The sequence below is a fragment of the Ovis aries genome, chromosome 6 (assembly GCF_016772045.2).
Source record: "Ovis aries strain OAR_USU_Benz2616 breed Rambouillet chromosome 6, ARS-UI_Ramb_v3.0, whole genome shotgun sequence".
In the NCBI taxonomy this organism is placed as follows: Eukaryota; Metazoa; Chordata; class Mammalia; order Artiodactyla; family Bovidae; genus Ovis; species Ovis aries.
The window spans coordinates 91,333,039-91,358,681 of record NC_056059.1 but is presented as its reverse complement, the minus strand read 5'-3'; the positions used below and the strand labels follow the sequence as shown (position 1 = coordinate 91,358,681).

At 34.2% G+C, this 25,643-nt stretch overlaps 1 protein-coding gene across 4 annotated transcripts in view; it reads right to left on the bottom strand.

The window, feature by feature from the left end:
• USO1 (USO1 vesicle transport factor) overlaps window positions 1-25,643 on the bottom strand; it is a 76,884-nt gene that overhangs the window by 34,660 nt on the left and 16,581 nt on the right. For all 4 annotated transcript variants that reach the window (XM_060417225.1, XM_012180179.3, XM_060417226.1 and 1 more), the window contains exons 2-7: window positions 23,765-23,851; window positions 23,623-23,687; window positions 15,308-15,384; window positions 3,167-3,267; window positions 2,662-2,764; window positions 2,270-2,325 (exon numbers count right to left, since the gene is read on the bottom strand). In XM_060417225.1, the coding sequence (XP_060273208.1) occupies window positions 2,270-2,325; window positions 2,662-2,764; window positions 3,167-3,267; window positions 15,308-15,384; window positions 23,623-23,687; window positions 23,765-23,851 (489 nt within the window). The remainder of the gene's footprint in view (window positions 1-2,269; window positions 2,326-2,661; window positions 2,765-3,166; window positions 3,268-15,307; window positions 15,385-23,622; window positions 23,688-23,764; window positions 23,852-25,643) is intronic.

Below are 25,643 nucleotides of genomic sequence, written 5' to 3'. Positions count from 1 at the left end.
TGCATTGTAGTTATATAAGGAAACACACACACTACATGTATACTGAAGTATGCAGTAGTGAAATTATACAGAAATAGTGAAATCAGACAGGTTGATTCTTTTTAAATATTTCAGTTAAAAATAAAGGAGAAGAAACAAATTTAAAAAAATAAAGGAGAACGGTGAGGGGAGGGGTAGATGAAGCAAGTATAATAAAATCTTGAAAATTAAGGGGTTTAGGGGATGGGTTTGTCTGTGTTTTCTCTACTTTTGTGTGTGCTTACATTTCTCATAATAATAAACTAAAGAATGCAATTACAGACTATCACTTAGAAGTGAGCTGGTACCTCGAGTTTTCTCAACCTTTCTCACTAATTTTTAAGCACTAACTTGAATAAATATGATATTTCAGTGCACCTATGAAAAATGACCAACTAATTCTCTAAATCCAGATCAAAATCAATTTTTCAAATACAGAACAAACTGAGACTAAAAATCTTTACCAATAGGCTCCCTGAGAGATTTAGTCATGTTGGTAACTATCACTGAATGCAATGAGAAATATTAAAAAGAAAGAAAAGAAGGAAATCAAAGTTTTAAAAGAAGGATGAAGAAAGAAAACAATACAAAAGAGCGAGGGGAAGCAGAATACTATTCTAGGCAGTCACAGGGTGCCACTAGTGACCGCCAGGGTGCCGGTTATTTTCTTCTGATTGCTATACAGTATAATATGCTGCTTATTACATAACGCTCAATAGTAAGTATGCACAAAAAATTCAAATGAATTTGTTAAACCACAGGAAAGATGGCTGTAAAACTCCAAAATCTAAGAAACATTATAGCAAAAATATAACTTAATCCCTAATTGTAAAATCAATGAAAACCAACATAAATAGAGAATCATTTTATCCGTCTCAAATAAAAACAGGAAAAATGGTTAGGAGAAGGAAAAAAGAAAAACACTACATAGTTAAAAGAAGTGTTGTATTTAAAAACCAAGATAATGCATTTATATACACACACAAATTATATCTGAAAATGAAAATAAATGATAATAATACTAATAACAATATAGGAAGAGAGAATTTCTTTATTAATTGGTATGTATCTTATTTGAACTGAGGACCAAGAAAGGAACAGAATAACAAATTTGGGTTTAAGACACATAGTAGTATTTTAGTCAAGAAAAGACACTCAAAATTCCTAATAGGTACACAATTCTTAAAACAATATTAAGGAATAAAAAAATGTCCTCAAAAACCAATAAATTTTAGAGCAATTTTCCTCCAATTAAAAAATAAATTAAAAAAATAAAAAGGCTCTTCTTACGAGTTTTATTACTATATTGTTTCATCACTTATAATACTGCATTCACATACATACTAAAAAGTTTTAAATACAAAACTAAAAATACTGTCTATATGGATAAGAAGTCAAGAGCACTTCAGTTTTGTCTTTGCTTTGCCATGAACCAGTTGTGAGACCAAGAACAATCCAAATGGTATTTATTAGCACTTAAGATGAGGAAGGAACAAGGCCGGGTGCCATAAATACAAAGATCTTAAGACATCCCTAACAAAGAACAAGTCACTTGGTTTCTGTGCATCCTGGGTCTCTCAGTGTGAATATGGAGACTAAATTAGTTTGATAAGATCTCCTAGCTCTAAAGTTTAATTTTAAAGATTTTTCCAATTGCCATCTAAAGTAATGTGGTTTGGTCAAGTTGTAGATAACAGAAAAACATGGTCAAGCAGCAAAACAGTACTGCATCAAAACAAAACAGTACAGGTCAACATAAAATACTCAAATGTATATGCAAATATTAAAATAAATCAGAATGAAGAATTAACTCCAGAGCAAATCATGTGAGTTAAATAGAGATTACAAGGAAAATCCTTTGAAATATATTCAATCAATTAAGGGTGGAGAGTTCAAATGCAGCACTTTGTTAAGTTTATGCAGTTCAATGTCTAGGGATGTTTCCTGTACTCTCTCTGGAGACACAGTTTGGGATCAGTACAACCTTTTAGAAAAAGATGGAAGAAATCCTAATCTTGTAGAAGGCATAAATTCGAATAGCAAAATCATCTGTCTAACCAAAATACTGAATAGGCAGAAAACAAAGAAATAATGGGGCCTTGTATATAACTTTAAAAGGTCTAAACCATTAACCCAATTTTCCAAATCTAATTTCTTATAACTCTGAAAAAGGGTCAACAAAGATTTCATTTGCAAAGAGAGAATAAAAGCTGCATATTCTTAGGCTTAAAAAAAATTTTTTTTAACTTACATCATTACGTATAACTTCCCTGGAATCTGCTAGTAAGTCCATCAATCTTGAAACACCTAGAACATATAACCATGTGTAAAACACTGGCAGATAAAAAATACCAATAGTGATTCAAATTATAAACAATTTATTAACACATCATTTCAGTTATAAAAGCGATCCTTACTTTTACTTTGTTATTTTTGTTTGTTTGTTTTGTTTTTTATGATCCTCACTTAGAAAAAAAAATTTTTTTGCCTTGTCATGAGGCATGTGGGATCTTAGATCCCTAACCAGGGATAGAACCTACACCCCTTGCATTCAAAGTGCAGGGTCTTAACCACTAGACTGCCAGAGAAGTCCGTGATCCTCACTTTTAAATCAAAATAATATAAGGAAGATGAGTCACTTACCCATGGGACTGACTAAAATAATCTGCTGAACCTGAGGCCCTAGTTGTTTTAAAAGAGAAGTAAGAAGCTTCACACCAGGCCAGCGGACATGGAAATCAAACTCCTACAATATAAGAATTCGAAATATTTAACATCTGTAATTCATATTTTCAAGAAAAACTTTTTTTTTTAATTAGTAGTATGGTACCAAAAACTATAAGCAAACAAAAAGAGTTTAGCAAACTTTAAAAAAGTAATTTAAGAAATAAAAAGAGAAGTTATAAATGATCAAACCGATTAAACTATTACTGACTAGATATAGTTGTACTTTGTAAAAATGGAAACAAGCAAGACAGTATTTGAAGAGATTATTTAGGTCTTAAAACAAACATGTGAACCTCTTGCAACAATACAACAAATTTCACTATCTTAAAAAGGAACATATGTATTGCTTCCTCAATAACACCCAAAAGGGCAACAAAAGAAGCTTATTAAGATGACAAAAACAACAAAGTTCTTTACTTACCTCCAATAAAGATAAGAGAAGAGTGACATTTTCTTGCTGCTTAATGAAAATTTCTGTAAACTGGCTTCCCAAATCCTCACTCTGTCTTGTGGAGTTTTCTTCTGTAACATTCAAAGATAAAGTACTTGAACATGATGCTTTATTATTTTAAAGTATCTGTTTTGCTGAAGATGCTAAGCAGAAACGATAATTTTCTTGGGACAGTGTGGCTGGAAGTGGTATCACGATTATGCTGGAAGGACATATCCCTAAAATTACTTTCAGTGTCATTTAAATAAATTTTTATTCTTTAAATGTTTATGATATTCAAAGAAAATGTATTTAGATCTCCACATTTTGTCAAGGTCATTTTTAGGTTAAACTTCTAATTAGAGTACAAGGGAACTTACTGGGGTGATGAAAATATTCTATCTCAAATGTGATACTGGATACTGGTTACGCTACTATATACATTTGACCAAACACACAGGACTATACAACCCCGAATGGACGTAAATTTTAATGGACGTAAATTATACCCCGAAATCCCCTCCCCACAAAAGATTACTTAACACATAGTCCTTCCTGACTCTTAGTCTCTTAGTGTTACTGAGTTAAATAATTTTAATTTTAAAGTTAAACCAAACATCTAAAGATTCTTCAGTATCTTTTTCAAAAAAATGAACACACACATCCTAGAAAGTTATTTGGCAATAAAACCAGAATTTGCATGTAGTTTTTCATTCAGTTTTTAAAAGATTTTATATTTGTCCTTAAGATTTAATTCTTTATCCGTTGTTTCAATGTACTCTGTCAAAAAAAATATAAAGGGTCACTAAAAACTGAGGCAACAATTGCCAAAGCAAATTAGCATTTAAAATCTGCCTACCCTATAAATGCAATATAGAGATGGCAAATACACTACTCCCATCCGCTCACCTATTCCAGACACATCTATTCCTTTTCCATATATTGCTCCAGGCAGTGACTATAGACAATGGAGTTGGCAGTCAAGATCAAACATATTTATTATCCCTCAAATTGTTCCTTATTCAAATGTTAGGTTTTAATATTAATATACTTTAGAAATAGAAAAAACACAGCAGACCAAAAAAGCAAGACAATCCAACACTGATAGTGATAATCTCATTATTTGAAGAGAAAAGAAAGAGACCAAAGTAGAAAACAAAAGTTTTCACAAAGTTATTAATATAACCTAATTTTCTAGCATATTAATTAATATGCTGGGTTCATCCTTCAGAAATCCTAAGAAATATTTCTCTTATCATCTTTTCTTATCAGTAGAAGAATTCACTGTTTCTGAACCTTAACACTATATTACTAAAATATACTTTACTTTTAAAAGGACTAGTCTGGCTGTGCTAAGAAGATGCCAAGGGAAGGAGGGAAATAATAGGCAGTTCATTTAGAAGGCAATAATCGAGGAAAGCAGTGAAGGTGGCTTGGAGAGTGGTCATAATTCTCATGAAAACAGAAGGAACAGGATTTGTTGGCATATTCCTTAGAGGAGTGTGAAAAGGGGAGAAAAATAAAAGGAAGAGTGATTCTAAGGTTTCAGCCTGAAGAAGTGGAAAGAAGGCACTGCCACTTACTGAAGACTGCAAACACTGGAAGAAGGAAGCTGACAATACATAGAGAACCAGAGGTTTAGTTTTGAATGTGTTCAGTTTGAGGCACATAAAAACTTGACTGGGGTTATCAATCAACTGGATAAATGAAAGCATAACTGTTAGTGGATAGGTATGGGTTGGATATATATATTAGAATGGTAAACATAAAAATGGTTATAGTCATAAGACTGGATGATAAAGGGCATCTACAAAAGCCATAGCTAACATCAGAACTTAATGGTAAAAGATTGAATGATTTTCACTTAAGATGAGGAAAAGGCAAGAATATCCACTTTCACCAATTCTAATCAACATCATACAGGGCAGAAAAGGAATAAAAGGCATACGGGCTAAAAACAAAGAAGTGAATTGTATTTATGCTTGTCTATGTAGAAAATCCTATGGAATCTATAAAAAAACCTATTAGAGAGTGAGTTTAGCAAAGTTTCTGAATAAAACGCCAATATACAAAATTAATGGCATTTCCTATATATTGATGATAAAAAACTAGAAATTCAGAATTTAAAAAATAGCACTAATTAGGAGCACCAGAAAGTATTAAAGACTTAGGGGTAAATCTGATAAAAGATGTATAAAATCTATATACTTTGAAAACTCCAAAATGGTGATGAGAGAAATTAAGATTTAAATAATATACACTCTGCATTCCTGTATTATTGTTGTTGTTATTTAGTTGCTAAGTAGTGTCTGACTCTCTTGTGACCCCATGGACTGTAGCCCACCAGGCTCCTCTGTCCATGGGATTTCCTAGGCAAGAACACTGGAATGGGTTGCCATTTCCTTCTACAGGGGATCGCCCCAATCCAGCATCTCCTACATTTGTAGGCGGATTCTTTATCAATAAGCCACCAGGGAAACGCTTTTGTATTAGAAGGCTCAAGATTGTTAAAATATCAGTTTACTCTCATATCAATCTGCAGATTTAATGGAATCCCAATCAAAATATCAATAAGCTTTTTTTAGGTAGAAATTGACAAACTGCTTCTAAAATTGATATGGGAGGGTTATGGGCCTAAAAGAGCCAAAATAATTTTGAGAAAGAACAAAGTTGGAGGACTTACATTGGTAAAGATTTACTATAAAGATAAGAGTAATCAACAGGGGCTTCCCAGGTGGCGCAGGGGTAAAGAATTCACCTGCCAATACAGAAGACACAGAGACACAAGTTAGATCCCTGGGTCAGGAAGATCCCCTGGAGTAGGAAATGGCAGCCAACTCCAGTATTCTTGCCTGGAACATTCCATGGACAGAGGAGCCTGGCAGGCTACCGTCCAGGAGGTTGCAAAGAGCTGGACATGACTGAGCATATTCACACAAACAGTAACCAATACCATGTCATGCAGGCAATATGAAAGACACAGAGACCAACAGAACAGTAAGTCTAGAAACAGACCCATTGGTTCGCAGACCTAATTACAAGAGTTAAAACTATACAACTTTTAAAAGAAACCACAGGAGAAAATTTTAATGATTTTAGGTTTGGTAAAGATTTCATAAATAGGAAAAAAAAGATTTCATAAATAGGAAACAAAAGGCCCAAATTATATAAGAAAAATAATTAATAAACTGGAATTAATGTAAATTAAAAATTCTGCTCTTCAAAATACATTAGGAAAATAAGAAGGCTCAAAGACTGAAAGTATTTGTGAAACATATATCACAAGGGCTTATATCTAGAATATATACAGAACTCTTACAAACTGAAGTATAAGAAGACAATCGAGTTTAAAAATAAAGAACAAAGGATCTGAATAAACATGTCACCAAAGAAAGTAAAAGGGCTTCCCTGATAGCTCAGTTGGTAATGAATTCACCTGCAATGCAGGAGACCCTGGTTCAATTCCTGGATCGAGAAGATCCCCTGGAGAAGGGAAAGGCTACCCACTCCAGTATTCTGGCCTGGAAAATTCCATGAACTGTATAGTCCATGGGGTTGCAAAGAGCTGGACACGACTGAGCGACTTTCACTTCACTTCACAGAAAGTATATGGGTGCAAATAGTCACGTGAAAAACTGTCAATATAATTATTTATTATGAAAATATAAATCAAAACTACCATGAGATACTGTTTCACGTCCATCAGAACCGCTAAAATTTAAAAAGATAGAAAGTATTGGACAGGATGCGGAGGAAATAGAATTCTTATACACTGCCAGTGGGAATGTTAAATGGTATAACTACTTTGAAATACAGTCTGGTTATTTCTTGTAAAGGTAAACATACATCTACTCTATCACTTAGCTAATCTATTCTTAAGTATTTGCTCCACAGAAATGAAAATATATGTCCACAAAAAGACTTGTACACGGAAGCTTCACGGGTAACAGCTAAAAACTTGGACAAACAATCCAAATGCTCACCAACAAGGGAAGGGATTAACATATTGTTATATATTCATACAACAGCAATTAAAAAAAGGATTAAACTCTAGATACTCACTGTGAATGAAACTCAGAATAATTATGCTGAGTGAAAGAAGCCAGACCAAAATAAACCAAAAAGAGTATATATTGTATGATCTTACTTACATAAAAATTCCAGAAAAATGCAAATAATCTATAGTAATCACAGATCTATGATTAAATGGGGCTAGAAGGAGGAATTGATTATGAACAAGCACAAAGAAACTTGGGTATGTTCATTATTTTGGTGGTAGTGATGGTTTCATGGGTTTATACATATGTCAAAATTCATCAAACTGTATATTTACACATTTATTATATTTTAATTATAATTCAATAAAGTGTGTGGGAGGAAAAAATTTAATTGGAGACATCAAGTTAAGTGTTTGAATATACATATATGGATATCAGTGGAGAGGTCTGGGCTGGACATATATATTTGAGAGGCAGGCATCCAGACTGTACTTGAAGTCACAAGCCTAGATGAGGCTACCGAAGGAAAAAATAGAGAAGGAAAGAAATCCATGCCCTGGGACATTCCAATGTTAAAGACTGGCGAGAAAAGAAAGAAAACAACAAATAAGACAAAGAAAAAGTAGCCCAGTGAGACCGGAAGAAAATTAGGGAGACTGAGAAATGAATGAAGAAGTGTTTCAAGGAGAAAGGAGCAGTTACCTGTCAAATACTATCTCTGAACTTAACATGACTGAGAAATAAAGTAGCACTGCTAACACAGGCAGAATTTGTTTATGAACAGAATGGCTAGCGTGTGTGGCATAGTCAGTCACTTTTCTGAAAGGCAGTAAAGTGAAAAGGAAGCTCACAAAGGTTTTAAGTGAGACTGATTATACCCATATTCATCCATTTAGCCACATTACTTTGGGCAAAGAGCCCTACTGTATCAAGCTTCAGATTCCTTACTTGTAAAATGGGAACAGTTTTCTTTTACACAGGGTTTCCCTTAAGGATCTGAAGTAACTAAAACATCTAGCACAGTGTTTGGCGAATAGTAAGTGCTCAGTAACAGTAACAACAGGGTCATCATCATCCCTAACACAGGATTTCTCAACCTTGGCACCACTGACAATGACATTGTTGTGAGAGGCTCCCCAAGCATTGCAAGATGTTTAGCAGCACCCCTGGCCTTTACCCACAAGATGCCAACTGCAATTCATTACAGTTACTCAAGTTGGGACAACCAGACAGGTCTCCAGAGGTTGACAAATGTCCTTCAGGTGGCAGGAGGGGCCGAACTGCCCTTAAGAACCACAGTCCTAAGATTTGTAACATACTATATATCTACATGCATTAATATTATCAAGTTTTCTTTTTTTTGGTCAATTCCTTGACGAGGGATCCAATCTGGGTCCCCGGCAGTGAAAGTGTGGACCACCAGGGAATTCCCTCAAGTTTCAAAATTATACAGAACATAACAATCTTCTTTTAATGATTTAAAAAAATTTTCAGATTCTTATAAGGTTACTATCAATGAGTATTATACCAAGATGCAAGAGATGTCTAAGAAAAAGTATAACCTATGATACTCCCAGAAACATGCTTATCTGTAAACAAATCCTGTCACTGATATTTTACCTTGTATCTTTCTCGTAAAAGTTGCATGCGATCTACTAAAATAAGTAGTTATTTGAGTTCATGATTGATTGGATGCCAAATAAACTTGTTTCATTTTTTTTAAACGTTAGTAAACAATTTTTTCTCCTTTTAGTTCAATTTTTTAGATTAATGGTGGCTTCAGAAGAATTGCCTAGGTAAGCGGTCATTATTTACATTGAAATATTTCCATTATTTCAGGGAAAACAGGTAAAGGACGACATGAAGGGATTAAAAAAACTACATTTGAAAGCTATCATCATGTTACTGCATAATTATTATGTCAAGGGTACTAAATTAAAGGGGCAAAGGCTTGATGCAAAAAAGGCCTAATAAAATCATAAGGAAGTCTAATACTCAAACATAACTCGCACAGACTCAAGGGACAATATCTATCACTGATCTGCTTAAAAGATTTTCTGCTGTTCCTTTGGGAGCAGATAAAATCCTGTGCCCTGATTATTCACACATCTCTGAAAGTAAAATTCTGCATGGTACATTGTGGTTTTCAATACTCAAAGCTGAATTTATCTATGGAGTTGGAAAAAAACTCAAACTAGGTAAGTAGCAGGAACTGCACTCCCTTTCCATTTTATTTGCAAGGTGATGTGATGATGGGAAGGGAGATAACAAAGAAACTGGGAAAGATATGAGAATTTGGAAGCTAATAAAACCTTTTGAAGATCTCCCTCTTTAGAATCAGCTATGAAAAACAGCCCTGATTCCCATGGTATGGTAAATGCCCTTTATCCCATAAAATTTCTTTTTTTTTTTTTAATATCCCGTAAAATTTCACAAGGTTTGCTGGGCTAATAAGCCTATCTTGTTTATAGCTACCCTGGAACCCTAACAAACCATGGCTATGTGGCGGGATGGTACCAAGAACAAATACTTAGCCAAAATCTATAGATAAAAAAGCAAAGAAAACTGTGCAAAAAGTGGTCCACACATGTCAAGAGAAAAACTCCATATACATGAGAAATGTTGAAGAGGCAAGTAGCTTAACTGTCTCCCCCTTAGAACTGTTTCCTTCTAAGAGAGTATTAATACAGTCACAGCAATGCAATGACCTAATTGTGATGCTTTGAAGGTTATTTTACATTTGCATATTTTCATATTTATTACATGAAAGCACACGGGTATATAAGTAACAATGTTTTTGAAATAGAATTTATTTTAAAATGTTTTTTTATGAGTGCTGTGAATATAGTAGAGAATATAAACTCAACTACAGGGACAAGACAGTAATGTACATGAATGAAGCAGGCCAGGTGTAAGACTGCAAGGAGGATGGAGACTATGTGTTCATCTAAGGAAAGCAGCAGTTACTCAGCTCCAACTGACTGCTGCCATGGGACAGTGCAGGCCCAGGTGTCATCAGTCTTCAGATTTTTTTAGCAGTTCAAAATCTAAAAAGCGATATCAAAGTACCCCATTTTTAATGTTAGCGACTTATTTATTATTTAAAATACTAAGTGGTCAAACAACCTTTCATGTAAGACAGACAATGCCCTTGGTCCCAAGGACTGTGACCGCTAGAGAAGGGTTCAAAATAAATGTCAACGGAATTTGGGGGACTTCCCTGGCGCTCCAGTAGTTAGAGGAGTCCATGCTTCCACTGCAGGGTGCATGGGTTTGATACCTGGCCAGGGAACTAAGATCCCACATGCCACACAGTGCAGCCAAAAAAAAAAGATTGACATTTGGGAGAATATTCAAACTTATAAGTTAATCTTAAAAGGAAGGGAGGAAAACCAAACACAGATTTGATGGATTCTTCCTATGAAATATTTTTATGTGGACAAATGCAAATAACCAAGCCGTGGGTTTAAGCCTTGGTTAGTATTTCTCAAAATCCAGGATTGCGTGGCATGTGTTGTTAACAGGTATCTCATGAAAGCAAGAACAGGTACACAAACATATCTGGATTAAACAAAACTGAATAGGCTCCTTTTTGCAGAATTCTCAATATTTTCTACACTAATGTAAATTTTGTGACATTTCAGAGGGAGAGACAGACAGTATGTTATGCTTAACTACAGACACCTTTTAATACAGAGAACTCTAGAACTTTTGTGCTATACTATAAGGAACACAAGTTTAACCGAAGAAAAAGTTTAATTTAGTGCAGGCATTGAGCACAAGCTAATAACTTGGCAAGAAGTAGATTTAATACTATACATGCAATTTATTCTGTAGCTATACTCTATAAAATACTATAGCTTAGCAGTATATAATTAAGATCTATGTTTTGAATTGAACTAGTAAAGTATGAGCCTGTTCCAAGGATCTATTGTTCCTTCTGATTTAATATTAACTAAAAAAGTGTTAGTGAGATGTACTCTACTTCCTTCAAGTTACAGACAGTACTTCTAAATTTTAATGAAGAGTCCCACAAAAATTTGCTAAGTGATTAAAGTAACATACAAAGCTATTTTGACGTAGAAGTTAGTCAAGCTAAAACTACAATACTAATTATATCTAAAGATTGTAAAACAAAACTAGATTCATGAAATACTATGTTTTTATAAGTAGGCAAAAGTATGAAACACGTAAACAATCCCTTTTCATCCAATATAATTATTTAAAAAATTCCAGAGTTAAGTCTATTTTTTAACATCCTATAGGTTATGCACTATTTGGTATACTTATTATAACTTATAAAAGTAAATATCCCTTTGTTGTTGTTTAGTGACTAATCATGTCTGACTCTGTTGCAACCCTATGGACTGTAGCCCGCCAGGCTCCTCTGTCCATGGGATTCCCCAGGCAAGAATACTAGAGTGGGTTGCCATTTCCTTCTAAAGGGGATGTTCCCCACCCAGGGATTGAACCCCAGTCTCATGCACTGGCAGGCAGATTGTTTGCCACCAGGGAATCCCAAATGAAAAATAAAGAACAAAATGACCTTTTGAAATTATAGTGAAAATAAACCTAAGACAGGCATATCAAATTAAAGATTGCTTTTTAAAAAGTCCATATAAACCTCTGGAAACATTTCACACCTATTTACGTGGCTTTTAACTAAATATGTATATATACATTTACTCTTCAAATGTATTTACAGTTGTGTTTTTTCCAGTTATATATACAATATTAAAAAACATTTCTGGATCTTCTCGTTGAAACTCCACATTAAGTTCATAATCCGTATTATGGAGGACAAAAGAGATAGTCTGATAAAAGTAGTTATAACTCAGAGTGAGGGAATACCAAGTAATCTTTTACACTGTGGTCAATTAGTTAAAGAAGCAGACCTATACTTTTAAACATCTGTCTGCTTTTCTGATTATTAAATCAGAAAACTATGGAATTCAAAAAAACGTATAAAAAAATTTGTTACCGTATTTAGTAGACAATATTATGTAAGTTATATATCTCTGGGGTTTCTCTTTAGTAAAGAGAAAAATATTACCTACCTCACAGTTTGCTAACAGGATCAAATAAGATAATGGACATAAAAGCACTGTAAAATTTAAACTCTATAAACAGGACGAAACAATAATAGTACTACTCAACAAGGACACAGCATTTTCACAAGAGTCAAGGCATATTAATTAATTAGGCAGTCAATATTATCTACTTTGAAATAAGGGGTTCAAATTTCACAAAAGGTAATGTTATACAGCTTAAAAGTTAGTTTCTTTGTTAGCTTTTTGTTAGCTATAGGAAATTTTGTCCCATTTTAAACCTACTTTAGATGAGGATTTTTTTTCTTCATTTTAAAAAGTTAAGGATCTCAGGAAAAATAGTAAAACAAAAAAAGTGTGGTTACTTTAAATTAACTATGAGGAAAAGAAGAACCAATGTTAAAAAGTAAATGGAAACTGAATCGGACCACTAGAAAAAAGGCAATATTGTTGAGTTTTATAAATTAATATTAAAAAATGTCAGTAACCAGGCCTTGTGCATGCATAATTTTAAAGGGACAATATCAACATATAAGTATTCTCTGAACTGGAATACCTTCCAGTTCTTCTTGAATATAGGTAAAATTTATATGTATACATGTATATATATGTATACATATTCAAATATTATTTTTATTTTTAAATAAACTGGCTCAAAAATTCCCCCTTGGAAACACATAAGAAGTAATTCTAATAAATTGTCCTACCAGAGAGAAAACTTTAATTTCGTTAAAATATGTACTAGAATATTTTCTGTGTCCTGGATAATAAATAATTTAGTAGTCATAGAAATGATAAATAATAAGGTTATAAAATATTCCTTTTTAATGAAGGAATTCTTATATATTAAAATAAATCTCAAGATTTTTTTTTACCAGCCAGAAGAAACTCACTTGACAGTGTCCTTTTATATTATCAGAAATTATGCCTAAAAGCATCATGCATATTAAATGCAATCTTTTACCTTCAACATCATCTGAAAAGGTAGACAAAATAAATAAAAGTGGGTGATAAAACTTTTTTATGTAGTAGTATTCACAATAAAATAAATACGAGCTTAAAAACATCAAATAAGCAATATCATTTCTTAAGGGAAGCGCTTCATACTCATTTTACTCAAATATTTTAGATATTCTAATAGATATAGCATGTGCTATATATGCAGAGTTATAAGACATATTTACCAATCAATTGAAGGATTATTAAAATAACTCCAATGAAGTTGAATTCATTTTAAAATGAAGTTCATTATGTCTGCTAAGAAATATCTTTTAATGAAGCAGTAAAGAGAAAGTATCAATAATAGAACTGAAGGCCCTATTTCTCAGTATCTAGATTTCTAAAAATTGACTCAGGCTATTAGCCTAAGTTCATATTTTAATCTTTCCTAGAAAAAAATGACTCCACTATTGTAGTTTCTAGAATTGTTTACCCGGTTTCATCCAAAGAATCACTTTTTGGATGGTAAATTAAAAATAAGGAGCCCAAATACATTAAACAGAAGCAAAAAAATGGACTTAAACATTACTAGATTGTGAATTTATAACAAAGGAAAATCATCTGCTGCTGCTGCTAAGTCGCTTCAGTCGTGTCCGACTCGTGTGACCCCACAGACGGCAGCCCACAAGGCTCCCCCGTCCCTGGGATTCTCCAGGCAAGAACACTGGAGTGGGTTGCCATTTCCTTCTCCAATGCATGAAAGTGAAAAGTGAGAGTGAATTCACTCAGTCGTGTCCTACTCTTAGCAACCCCATAGACTGCAGCCTACCAGGCTCCTCTGTCCATGGGATTTTCCAGGCAAGGGTACTGGAGTGGGATGCCATTGCTTTCTCCAGGAAAATCACCTAATTGATGCTAAACAGTTTCTTAAAAACACAAAAATTATTTTAAAAAAAGAGCTAAATTTTCGATCTGAAACAACTAAGAAAAAATTTAATGTTTTCTAATAAGTGTAACTGCATCTAATTTTCTGAGAAATGACTAGTCGAAATAAGTATCTTTTTCTTCAAAATGGTGGTACTGTATTTAAGTACTGTTATGTAACTGATAGCCTCTTTTTCAATGAGAACAAAATTATGTTTACTAAAGATTTTTTTTACCCCTGAGAAATTAATAAAGTTGTAAGGCAGTTATCACAGAGAAATAAAAATTTAAGAGAAAGGATATTCGACTCTAAGAAACTGTGATTATGTAACACAACCCAGTTTCAAATGTTATTACTGGTATTTTGTGAAATTAGTATCTATATATATTTCTGTTCCACTTTTACTTTAATAAAATATGTGTAAACTATATTATCTGTACATTTCTTTATGATACCTACTCAGATTTTGGAGGACCCTATAATTTCAGTCTAAATTAGACTTATAATATACATGAATATCACCCTTTAGATGGTCTAGAAAAATGAAAAACCCACTATGTCCTATTGCAACAGTCAATGTGAAATAAGGAAAGCACTCTTCAATAGCATTGTAAAATGTTACTCAGTGTTTGTTTTTACAATACATGGAATAAAATGTACGGACTTCCAGTCAAGTATTTCACATGCTGGGATTTCCCTGGTGGTCAAGAGGTTAGGATTCCAGGCTTTCATTGCCATGGCCTGGGTTCAATCCCCAGTTGGGGAACTGAGATCCTGCAAACTGCATGGTGCAGCCAAAAATCAAACACACAAAAACAAAAAACCTTCTAAATATAAAAAAGTTAACATAAGATCTGTGTTAGAAATTCAAGTATATATCAAGAACAATTCCTCTAACTTCATACTGCTCACCATATAACATATAAATAAAAGTTTGATTTTTAATCAATAGCCAAAAATGATTATTTAACTGAGAGATTACTAATAATCATTCTGCTTAACTAAACCAATAGAGAATAATATATTTTAAAAAGAATCTAATTCCACCTCCAAATCACATACAAAGCAGTCATCTTAAAGATATTTTCTAATGTTTTCCCTTTATTGATTAGAACAAAAGAAAAAAAATCTTAAAAATAAATTTATAAAATCAACCCTAAAACAGCAAAAATGGCACAATCCAGTTAATTTTATGTACAGAAACAGAGTGAAAGAAACTTACCTACTTCTTCCTCTTCATCATTAGATATTATATTATACAGTGTGTCCAAAGCATAACCTATTATTTCAGAATCCGAACTGGAAGAAAGAAAGTATTACACTTACACACTGCCAGTTAAGAGTATAGGCTGTTATGACTATTTTAGACTTTTCTTTAACAAGATTGTATAAAACACTAATCTCACTTCTGAAGACCCTACCCTAAGAAAATATCAGAGTGCAAACTGTGAAGACATACAAAGGTCTATTTTTTGTAATAATACTGAAAAATTAGAAGCAACCTAAATGTCCAATAATATTTTTAAAAAGTGTGGTAAATCCATATATAGCAGCAATTTAAAAATGTATTTTTAAAGAATGTTTAATGACACGGTAATTAAAACACCCCTGATTTAATGCCAGTAGGAAAAAAATGGAATACAATAATCAATGTGAAGAATGATCCCATCTATGAAAAACCATATATATATTCACGTGTGTATGTATATATTTTAAGGAAACCTTATAAATCAATTTGGAAAAGAAACCCAACTTTAAAACAAGCAAAATCAGCACAAGCCAGGTAATTTTTTAGTCTGTGTGTATGTTTACATATATGTTTTATAACATAAATGTGTTATAAAGTGTTATCTCTAGTTGGATCTCTAGAATTTGTTTCCTTGATCTGTATTTTATTTTCTTAAAAAAAAAAAAATACAGTAAACATTTACGACATTTAAAACATCAGGAAGTATAAAATTTTTTCCTTTTACTCATTTGTTTCAGGAGGTATAAGATTTTTTTTATCTTTTTCTCTTTTGTTTCAGGAAGTATAATTGTTTTTTTGTCTTGTGGCATGTGGGATCTTAGTTCCCTGAGCAGGGATTGAAACTATACTCCCTGCATTTGAAGTGCAGAGTCTTTTAATCACTGGACTGCCAAGGAAGTCTAAGGAAATAAATTTTTGTTGTTGATAAACAGATAAAATTTGAAAGCACAATGGAAGATGATGGCATTCAGAGTGAAAAGCAAGAATGAGACACAGGTCAGAAAGATTTAATAAATATAAAGAAGTGAGGAGGAGTGAAAGCAAAAATGAGGTACAGAGGGTCACAACCAGAGGATGCAAATATCAAATAAAACAGATCTTTAAAATTATTATTACCTGTTTTTGAGAAACTTAAGAGGGACATCTCTTAAGAGACCTTTGAGAAAGCAGGAATAGAAGGAAACTTCCTCAAAATGAAAATCTGACAACTAACATCATATGTAATGGTGAAAGACTAAATGCTTCACCTCTAAGATTAATAACAAGATAATGATGTCTCCTCTAGCCACTTCTACCCAACATTGAACTAGAGGTTCTAGCTAGAGCATTTGGCAAGAAAAGGAAATAAAAAATATGCAGATTAGAAAGGAAGAACTAAAACTATCCCGTTCACTGATGACATGACCTTGTACATAGAAAATTCTAAGGAAACCACTAAAAACCTATTAGAACTAGTAAATAAATTCAGCAAGGTTGAAGGACACATGCTTAACATTAAAAAAAAAAAATCAACTGTACTTCTCTATACTAGCAACGAACAATCAGAAAATAAAAATTTTTAAATTCTATTTAAATAACATAGAAAAGTTTTAAATACTTTGAAATAAATTTTACTAAAGTCCAAGACTTGTACACTGAAAACTACAAAACAGTGTTGAAAGAAATTATCTAGAACTCAAATAAATGAAAAGATACTCTGTGTTCATGAATAGGAAGATGTAATGTTGTAAACATGGTAATATACCCCAACTTGACTTACAGATTCACACAATCCCTATAAAAATCCCAGCTACCAGCTGATAGTAAACCTGTATGGGAATGCTGGGAATGCAACGTATCTAGAATAGCCAAAATAATATTCAAAAAGAAGAATGAAATTGAAGGACTCACATTTTCTGATTTCAAAACTTCCTACAGAATTATAGTAATGAAGACAATACTGGCATAAGGACAGACACAGATTAATAAAGTCAAACATTTATTTCAGTTTATTTCAGTTGATTTTTGGCAAGGGTGCAAAGACCACTCAATGAGGAAAGAACAGTGTCTTCAACAAATGGTGTGATGGACAATTAACACCCACATGCAAAAAGTTGGACTCTAATTTCACACCTTATATAAAAATTAACTCAAAATGGGATACAAGATTTAAAAACTATTTAAAACTATAAAACTCTTAGATGAAAGCACAGGTACAAATATTCAAAATCCTGGATTAGGCAATGGTTTCTTAGATATGATACTAAAAGCATAAGCAAGAAAAGATAAAACAGATAAACTGGATTTTGTCAAAAGTAAAAACATTTGTCCTTCAAATGACACTGTTAAGAAAGTGAAAAGAAAACCCAAAATATGGGGAAAAATACTTGCAAATCATATGTTTATTAAGGGATTTGTATCCAGAATAACATACAACTGAACAATAAAAAGAGAACTTAAAAAAAAAAAAGACAAGTAAACAAATTAAAATTAGGCAAAAGGCTCAGTCATTTCTCTAATAAAGAGAAATGGTAAATAAACACATGGAAAGACACAATAATTAGGAATATGCAAAGCATAAGTCATTAGGTATGTGCAAAGGAAAACTACAAGCTATACTCACTAGGATGGCCATTTTAAAAAAAGGGCAATAAAAAATGTTGGTGAAGAGAAACTGGACCTTTATACCTGCAGACTAAGATGTAAAATGGCACAGCACCCACCCCCCCCATGTAAGAGTTTGGCAGTTTCTCAAAAAGTTAGACTACATGACCCAACAATTGCATTCTTTTATACAAAATAAATGTTCACACAAAAACCAGTACACAAATGTTCACAGCAGCATTATTCCTAACAGTCAAAAAATGGAAATACCCCCAAATGTCTGTCAACAGATGAATGGATAAACAAACAGGCAATATCCGTGTGTGTGTGTGTGTGTGTGTGTGTGTGTTAGTCGCTCAGTTGTGTCCTACTCTTTGTGACAGCTCCATGTCCAAGGAATTTCCCAGGCAAAAATACTAGAGTGGGTTGCTATTTCCTTCTCCAGGGGATCTTTCCTGGAATATTATTCAGCCATCAAAAGGGATGGAATATACTAATATATGTTACAACATGGATGGACTTTGAAATATTATGCTAAGTGAAAGAAGTCAGACACAAAAGTCCCACATTTTTTGATTCCATTTATATGAAATGTTCAAGACAGTCAAATTTATACAGCCAAAAAGTAGATTAGTTGTTGCTAGGCACTTGGAATGGGGTTGGTAGGCATCAGGCGATGACAACTAATGGATACTATCGTTTTTTTTTTTTTTTTAGTTTTTTATTTTTTAAATTTTAAAATCTTTAATTCTTACATGCATTCCCAAACATGAACCCCCCTCCCACCTCCCTCCCCATAACATCTTTCTGGGTCATCCCCATGCACCAGCCCCAAGCATGCTGCATCCTGCGTCAGACATAGACTGGCGATTCAATTCACATGATAGTATACATGTTAGAATGTCATTCTCCCAAATCATCCCACCCTCTCCCTCTCCCTCTGAGACCAAAAGTCCGTTATACACATCTGTGTCTCTTTCCCTGTCTTGCATACAGGGTCGTCATTGCCATCTTCCTAAATTCCATATATATGTGTTAGTATACTGTATTGGTGTTTTTCTTTCTGGCTTACTTCACTCTGTATAATCGGCTCCAGTTTCATCCATCTCATCAGAACTGATTCAAATGAATTCTTTTTAACGGCTGAGTAATACTCCATTGTGTATATGTACCACAGCTTTCTTATCCATTCATCTGCTGATGGACATCTAGGTTGTTTCCATGTCCTGGCTATTATAAACAGTGCTGCGATGAACATTGGGGTACATGTGCCTCTTTCAATTCTGGTTTCCTCGGTGTGTATGCCCAGAAGTGGGATTGCTGGGTCATAAGGTAGTTCTATTTGCAATTTTTTAAGGAATCTCCACACTGTTTTCCATAGTGGCTGTACTAGTTTGCATTCCCACCAACAGTGTAGGAGGGTTCCCTTTTCTCCACACCCTCGCCAGCATTTATTGCTTGCAGATTTTTGGATCGCAGCCATTCTGACTGGTGTGAAGTGGTACCTCATTGTGGTTTTGATTTGCATTTCTCTAATAATGAGTGATGTTGAGCATCTTTTCATGTGTTTGTTAGCCATCCGTATGTCTTCTTTGGAGAAATGTCTATTTAGTTCTTTGGCCCATTTTTTGATTGGGTCGTTTATTTTTCTGGAGTTGAGCTGCAGAAGTTGCTTGTATATTTTTGAGATTAGTTGTTTGTCAGTTGCTTCATTTGATACTATCGTTTTTGAAGTGATGAAAATGTTTTGGAATTAGACAGTGGTGATAGTTAGACAACTTTGTGAATATACTAAAACCACTGAAAAGTTAAGCCGCTCAGTCATGTCTGATTCTTTGCGATCCCATGGACTGTAGCCCACCAGGCTCCTCCATCCATGGGATTCTCCAGGCAAGAATATTGGAGTGGGTTGCCATTTCCTTCTCCAGAGGATCTTCCTGACCCAGGGATCGAACCCAGGTCTCCCGTATTAGAGGCAGACACTTTAACCTCTGAGCCACCAGGGACTGAAATGTACACTTAAAAAAAAAAACAACTATTGAGATGACATGGTTTGGAAACATTAGTTTCTATCAGACAACTTTCAGGCCCCGAATGTGAGACTTGGGAGAATAAGGAGTTGCTCCTCAAGTTTTAATAGAAATGGACCCATGGACAGATGGAGTTTCAAGACATGCCAAGAAAGGGAACACAGCTCTCTGTGATGCAGCCAAGGATGAAGGGGATTCAGTTGAAGGATTCTTAGGGTATTAGTTAGATGGGGCAAGAGCATAAGCATAAAAGAGTAATGAAGATGAGAAGTGGAAAGAGATGGCTGCAGAATATATACCTTTGCAATCAATGAAGTTAAGAAAGCACTCGTAGCATGTTTTGAGAATAGAAGATAACAGATAAATATAGAAGACAAATGGATATGGAATTTGACACAAGAAAAGAAATAAAACACAAGAAGGTTCACAGACGTTTGGCTTTGTTGTCTAAGATGCATAATAAAATACCCATCAGCCTCTAATACGATCAATTATTAGTTCACACATTCACAAGGCTACGTGGTACACCTTATTTCTATATGGTACACCTTATGATGCCTGGCAGAGTAAATGTGCAATAAATGTTTTTTAAAATGTACTTCTTAACCTTTATATCAAGACTATTATTTTCTACTGTGCCCTAAAAATGACAATAAGGGCCACTTTATATAAGGGGTAGCATTCTGCTTTCTGTATCAAGAGAGTAGTTGTTTCATAACCAATTTTGTAAGACTCAATGAGAAATGGCATGCATAAAGATACATGGAAAAAATTACATGTATGTTTAATAATCACACTAATTTTTTTGATCTAACATTTGTTTTCTCATAACTTATTGTTTAAAGCAGATAGCAACCTTGGGTTACTTTATTAGTTTTCTATTGACACTGTAGCAAATTACTACAAATTCAGTGGTTTATACAACACAAATATACTGTTCTGGAAGTCAGAGAGCTGAAATGGACTAAAGTCCATTCAGTGGACTAAAGTCAGGGTCTCATCATGGGTGCCTTCTTTTCTGATGCCTTTCAGGGAGAATCCATTTCCTTGCCTTTTCCAGGTCTACAGGTCCCCTCCCACTTCTAAAACCAGCAAAGACAGATGGAGGTCTTTTCATTTTACCTCATTCTGACCTCCTCTTTGGCATTGCTCTTCAACTTTTGAGAAGCCTTAGGATTACCCTGGGCCCACCTGGCTACTCCAACATAATTTCTCTATCTAAAAATCCATAACTTAATTATATCTCCAAAGTTCCTTCTGTCATCTAAGGTAACATTTATAGGTTGTGCTGAGAGAATATTAACATCTTTGGGTGACCATTATCTTCCTACTGCAGTTGCCCACCTGGTGTTAAAGTAACAGATAGTACTGCAGCTGCCCACTCCAGTGTTAATAACAGATAGTTCTAGAATAACATCTGATGGATTTAATCAAACACATTAGAATTAATTGGCTTTGGGGGGCTTTCCTGGTGGTCCAATGGTTAGGACTCTGCAATCCCAATGCAGGTGGCCCAGGACTGATCCCTGGTCAGGGAAGTAGATTCTAAATGCAACTAAGAGTCTGCATGCTGCAACGAAGAGCAAAGATCCCATGGGCTGTTAAGACCCAGTACAGCCAAATGAATAAGTAACAAAAACAAAAATTAGTTGGCTTTGAAAGGTGGCCAACATGAATTACACTGAGGAGGATAGCAAAGATTCTGTTCAGTATGAACAAACAGCTGGGCATTGATGAGATACAATTTTAAAAGAGGTTATGAGTTTTGACAGACAGGCAGTGTCTAAGCCTTTAGAAAGCTTACGTGTGGGACTTCTTTGGTGGTTCAGTGGTTAAGAACTTGCCATCTGATGCAGGGGACATGGGTTCAATCCCTGGTGGGGGAAATAAGCTCCCCCATGTGCTCAGAACCACATGCTGGAACTACTGAGCCCACAAGCTCTGGAGCCTGTGTGCTGCAACTAGGACCTGATGCAGCCAAATAAAGAAAGAAATATACATATATTTTTATTTTTATTTATTTATTTATTTATTTACATATATTTTTAAATGCTTATATGCTTTGCTTTGTTTGAGGAACTTGGACTTCACACTGCACTCAGTTGGTTAAATGCATTAAACAGGTGAGTAATAGAAAATTTACACTTCAGACAGATAATTCTTGAAATGAATGGAAAGACAAAGAGGTCAGAGGCAAAGAATAGAGTCTGGAGGTGGAGGGTGGTTTTAAATTATGTAAAAAACAAAACAAAACAAACCAAACCTCTCTGTTACAGCTCTCTTCAAAAGGTGGACCCTAAGTCTCCTCTTATTAAGTACAGGCTGTATTTATTAACTTGCTTCTAGTAAAGTAGAATGTAATGGGATTGACAATAGGTGACTCGTAAGACAAAGTCCTGAAAGGCATTGTGGCTTTCTCTCTATTCTCCCTCTAAGATCACTTGCTCTGGGAGAAGCCAGTTTCCCATATCATGAGGATGCTCAAGCAGTTCTTTAAAAAGAGCAACAAGGTGGGATATTGAGGCCTCTCGCCTCAGGTGAGTGCGCCATCCTGGAATCAGATACTCCAGCCCGAATCAAGCCTTCAGATGACTCCAGTCCTGGCTGACATCTTGTGCACAACCTCGTAAGACACCTTGAGCCAGAACCAGCTAGCTAAGCCACTCTGAATTCCTGATCCACAGGAACTGTGACATAATAAATATTTGTTATTTTGAGCCAGGAAGCTTTGAGGTAATTTATTACACAGCAATAGATAACTAATACAGTGGCTGTGAAAATGACTTAAGTGATTGATACTGAGAGCCAAAACTAGGACTGACAACTGAAATCAAGAGAATTCATGGATTCCAGCTTTTTTTTTTTTTTTTTTGGTCTGGATGGGCATAATGGGTTAAGCAGAGGGATGAGTTCAGCACAAAACTTCCAGTTTCTTATTTTAATGGAAAGGTGATACTGGGATGAACTTGGGTCAAAGGCAGCTGAGGTGGATCAGGCAGGTGAGGGGATGTGGTGGAGAATTATATTAGCAGGACAACCAGAGACATATTAACTTTTGAACATTTTGAATTTAAGACACCTGTGAAGAGATCTTGATATGGTGGAAATGTAAACTGAGCAGCTAAAGCTTGTAAGATATTTTTAACTAGGGATAAGATCTAAAGTTGTTCATGTACAGTTGTTAATTAAAAACAAAGATGCAGACGCTCTCTTAAAGAGAAACTGAAAGAACAAAAACTAGGTTGAGTGACTTTTCTCTTAAGACTTCACTCTATTAGTATGAGTTTAATTCTCTCCCCTCAGAAAAACAAAGTCTAGATAAGTGATATAACATATAATATGTGTATTACAGAATAGTACACTATAGTATATCTAAGTGAAAATCAATACATTAATTTGTTCAACTCAAACTCCAAATTTTAAACCTTTAATTGACAGTTACTTCACTCCATTTTTATATAATGGTAAGCTCTCAATCCCTGAAGGTTTAGATTATGTCTGTCCTAAATGCTTAGCACAGTGGTTTGGATCTAGTGTCCAATAACTGTTTACTGAAATGACAACTGAAAGTAAAAACTTAGGTAGCCTTAATCATTTCTGGAACAGTGACTCTAAAACAAATTAATTAAAATTTTAAGAAAAATTAGGGAGAAAAATCATTAAACAGAGACATACCGATCTGTTTGTAAAACACGAATAAGATGTTCCATAGCTTGAATACCCACTTCCAAGCGGTATTTCTGCACAAAAGAAAAATGTTATTTAAGAAAGGAATATCCAACTTAATAACCTTACTAACTGATAAAGTGTTACAGACCTTAGATAACGATTTGAGGGCTCGCACAGCATCTCTTCGATCATCCAGTAAAGTAGACGAAGCTACTCTGTCACAAAGCTTTTGAATCTGTCATGGAAAAATGAAATAACATAAATAGAATAAAAAGGAAAAAAAAGATACATAAAGTTTCCTCCAAAATTTATACCATTTAATCTGAGGGGGGAAAAAAGGATGTCACTATTTAGGTAGTATTACAGATATCAAATAGATTTTTCACAGAGACTTGAAAAATGGAAGTGGTACAAGAAAAGTCAAATAAAGTTAAGTCATATAAACTAAAAAATTAAAAGAAATTAGTAGAATCAGAGCTTTGCAAATGTACCTATTACAGCTCTTTGAACTAAGAAGGATCCATTAGGGCTATGGTATATGATGTGTTAATAAAGTTAATAAACAAAAATTTTTAAAGTGATGATTGCTTACGTCATAACTTCACCCTAATGTTTCCACTACATATCTGAATGAGAACAGTCAGAAACTGTTTATCAAAAATTTAGTTTTAAGTGTGCCTCAAAAATCTAGAAGGGTAAAATGTTCTAAGCTTCTAATAAATTTTCAGGAATTAAAATCTGAACTGAATTTTAAAATAAACCTTGGAGCATTATTTAGAATAGAAAAAAATTAGAAACAACTGTCCATCAAGAGAAGAAAAACTAAATAAATTATGGTATATTTGCCAGTCAAATACTATTAAAACTACTCAAAAGATGTTAACTGTACTGACATAAAAATACTGATTTAATAAATAGTGGAAAAAAAAAAGAGCAAGTTGTAAAACTATGTAAATTGTGAGCTCACTGTAACAAAAGAACCAAACTATATATGTATGTAAAACTGCACTAAAGAAGAATCTGGAAACTTAAAAACAACTATAAAACTTCTAGAAGAAAGCAGTGGAGAAAATGCTTGTGGCATAGACACATATACTAACAGTACAATCCATAAAAGAAGAACATAATAATTTGGACTTCATCACTCCTGTTCTTCAAAAGACACTGTTAAGGGAATGAAAAGATAAGCCATAGGAAGGATGAAAAAACATGGAAAACATGTGATAAAGAACAGTTTTTAAAACCATTACACTCGGGTCCTTTATAGCTCCAACAGTTTTTTCCTATCTTATTATGCTGTTATTCACTCTAATAACAGTTTTTACTCAGATTCTATAAATGATTTTGGCATGTCACAAATTTTGCATCCAATGTATCAAAATTAATGGTGTTTAAATACATATAGTGTTTTTCCAAATTATGTTCTGTAGACTTCCAGTGTCCCAGAAGATATTAACAGACTTCTAAGATCACAACCAATGGGAAACATAAGGCTATATACAAAATTAGGTTTCTGCAATGCAGAATTTCTAAGTCTTTACTATACTGATTTCCATTTCTTCACACTACAGATGCAGTATGTTAACTAAGCATAGACTGACCTTTTGATTTTATTCTCCGTTCAGTTTAGCTCAATCGCTCAGTCATGTCAGACTCTTTGCAACCCCATGAACCAGAGCATGCCAGGCCTCCCTGTCCATCACCAACTCCCAGAGTCTACCCAAACTCATGTCCATTGAGTTGGTGATGCCATCCAACCATCTCATCCTCTGTTGTCCCCTTCTCCTCCTGCCCTCGATCTTTCCCAGCGTCAGGGTCTTTTCAAAAGAGTCAGCTCTTCACATCGGGTGGCCAAAGTACTGGAGTTTCAGCTTGAACATCAGTCCTTCCAATGAATACCCAGGACAGATCTCCTTCCTTTATGATGGATTGGTTGGATCTCCTTGCAGTCCCAGGGACTCTCAAGAGTCTTCTCCAACACCGCAGTTCAAAAGCACCAATTCTTCAGCGCTCAGTTTTCTTTATAG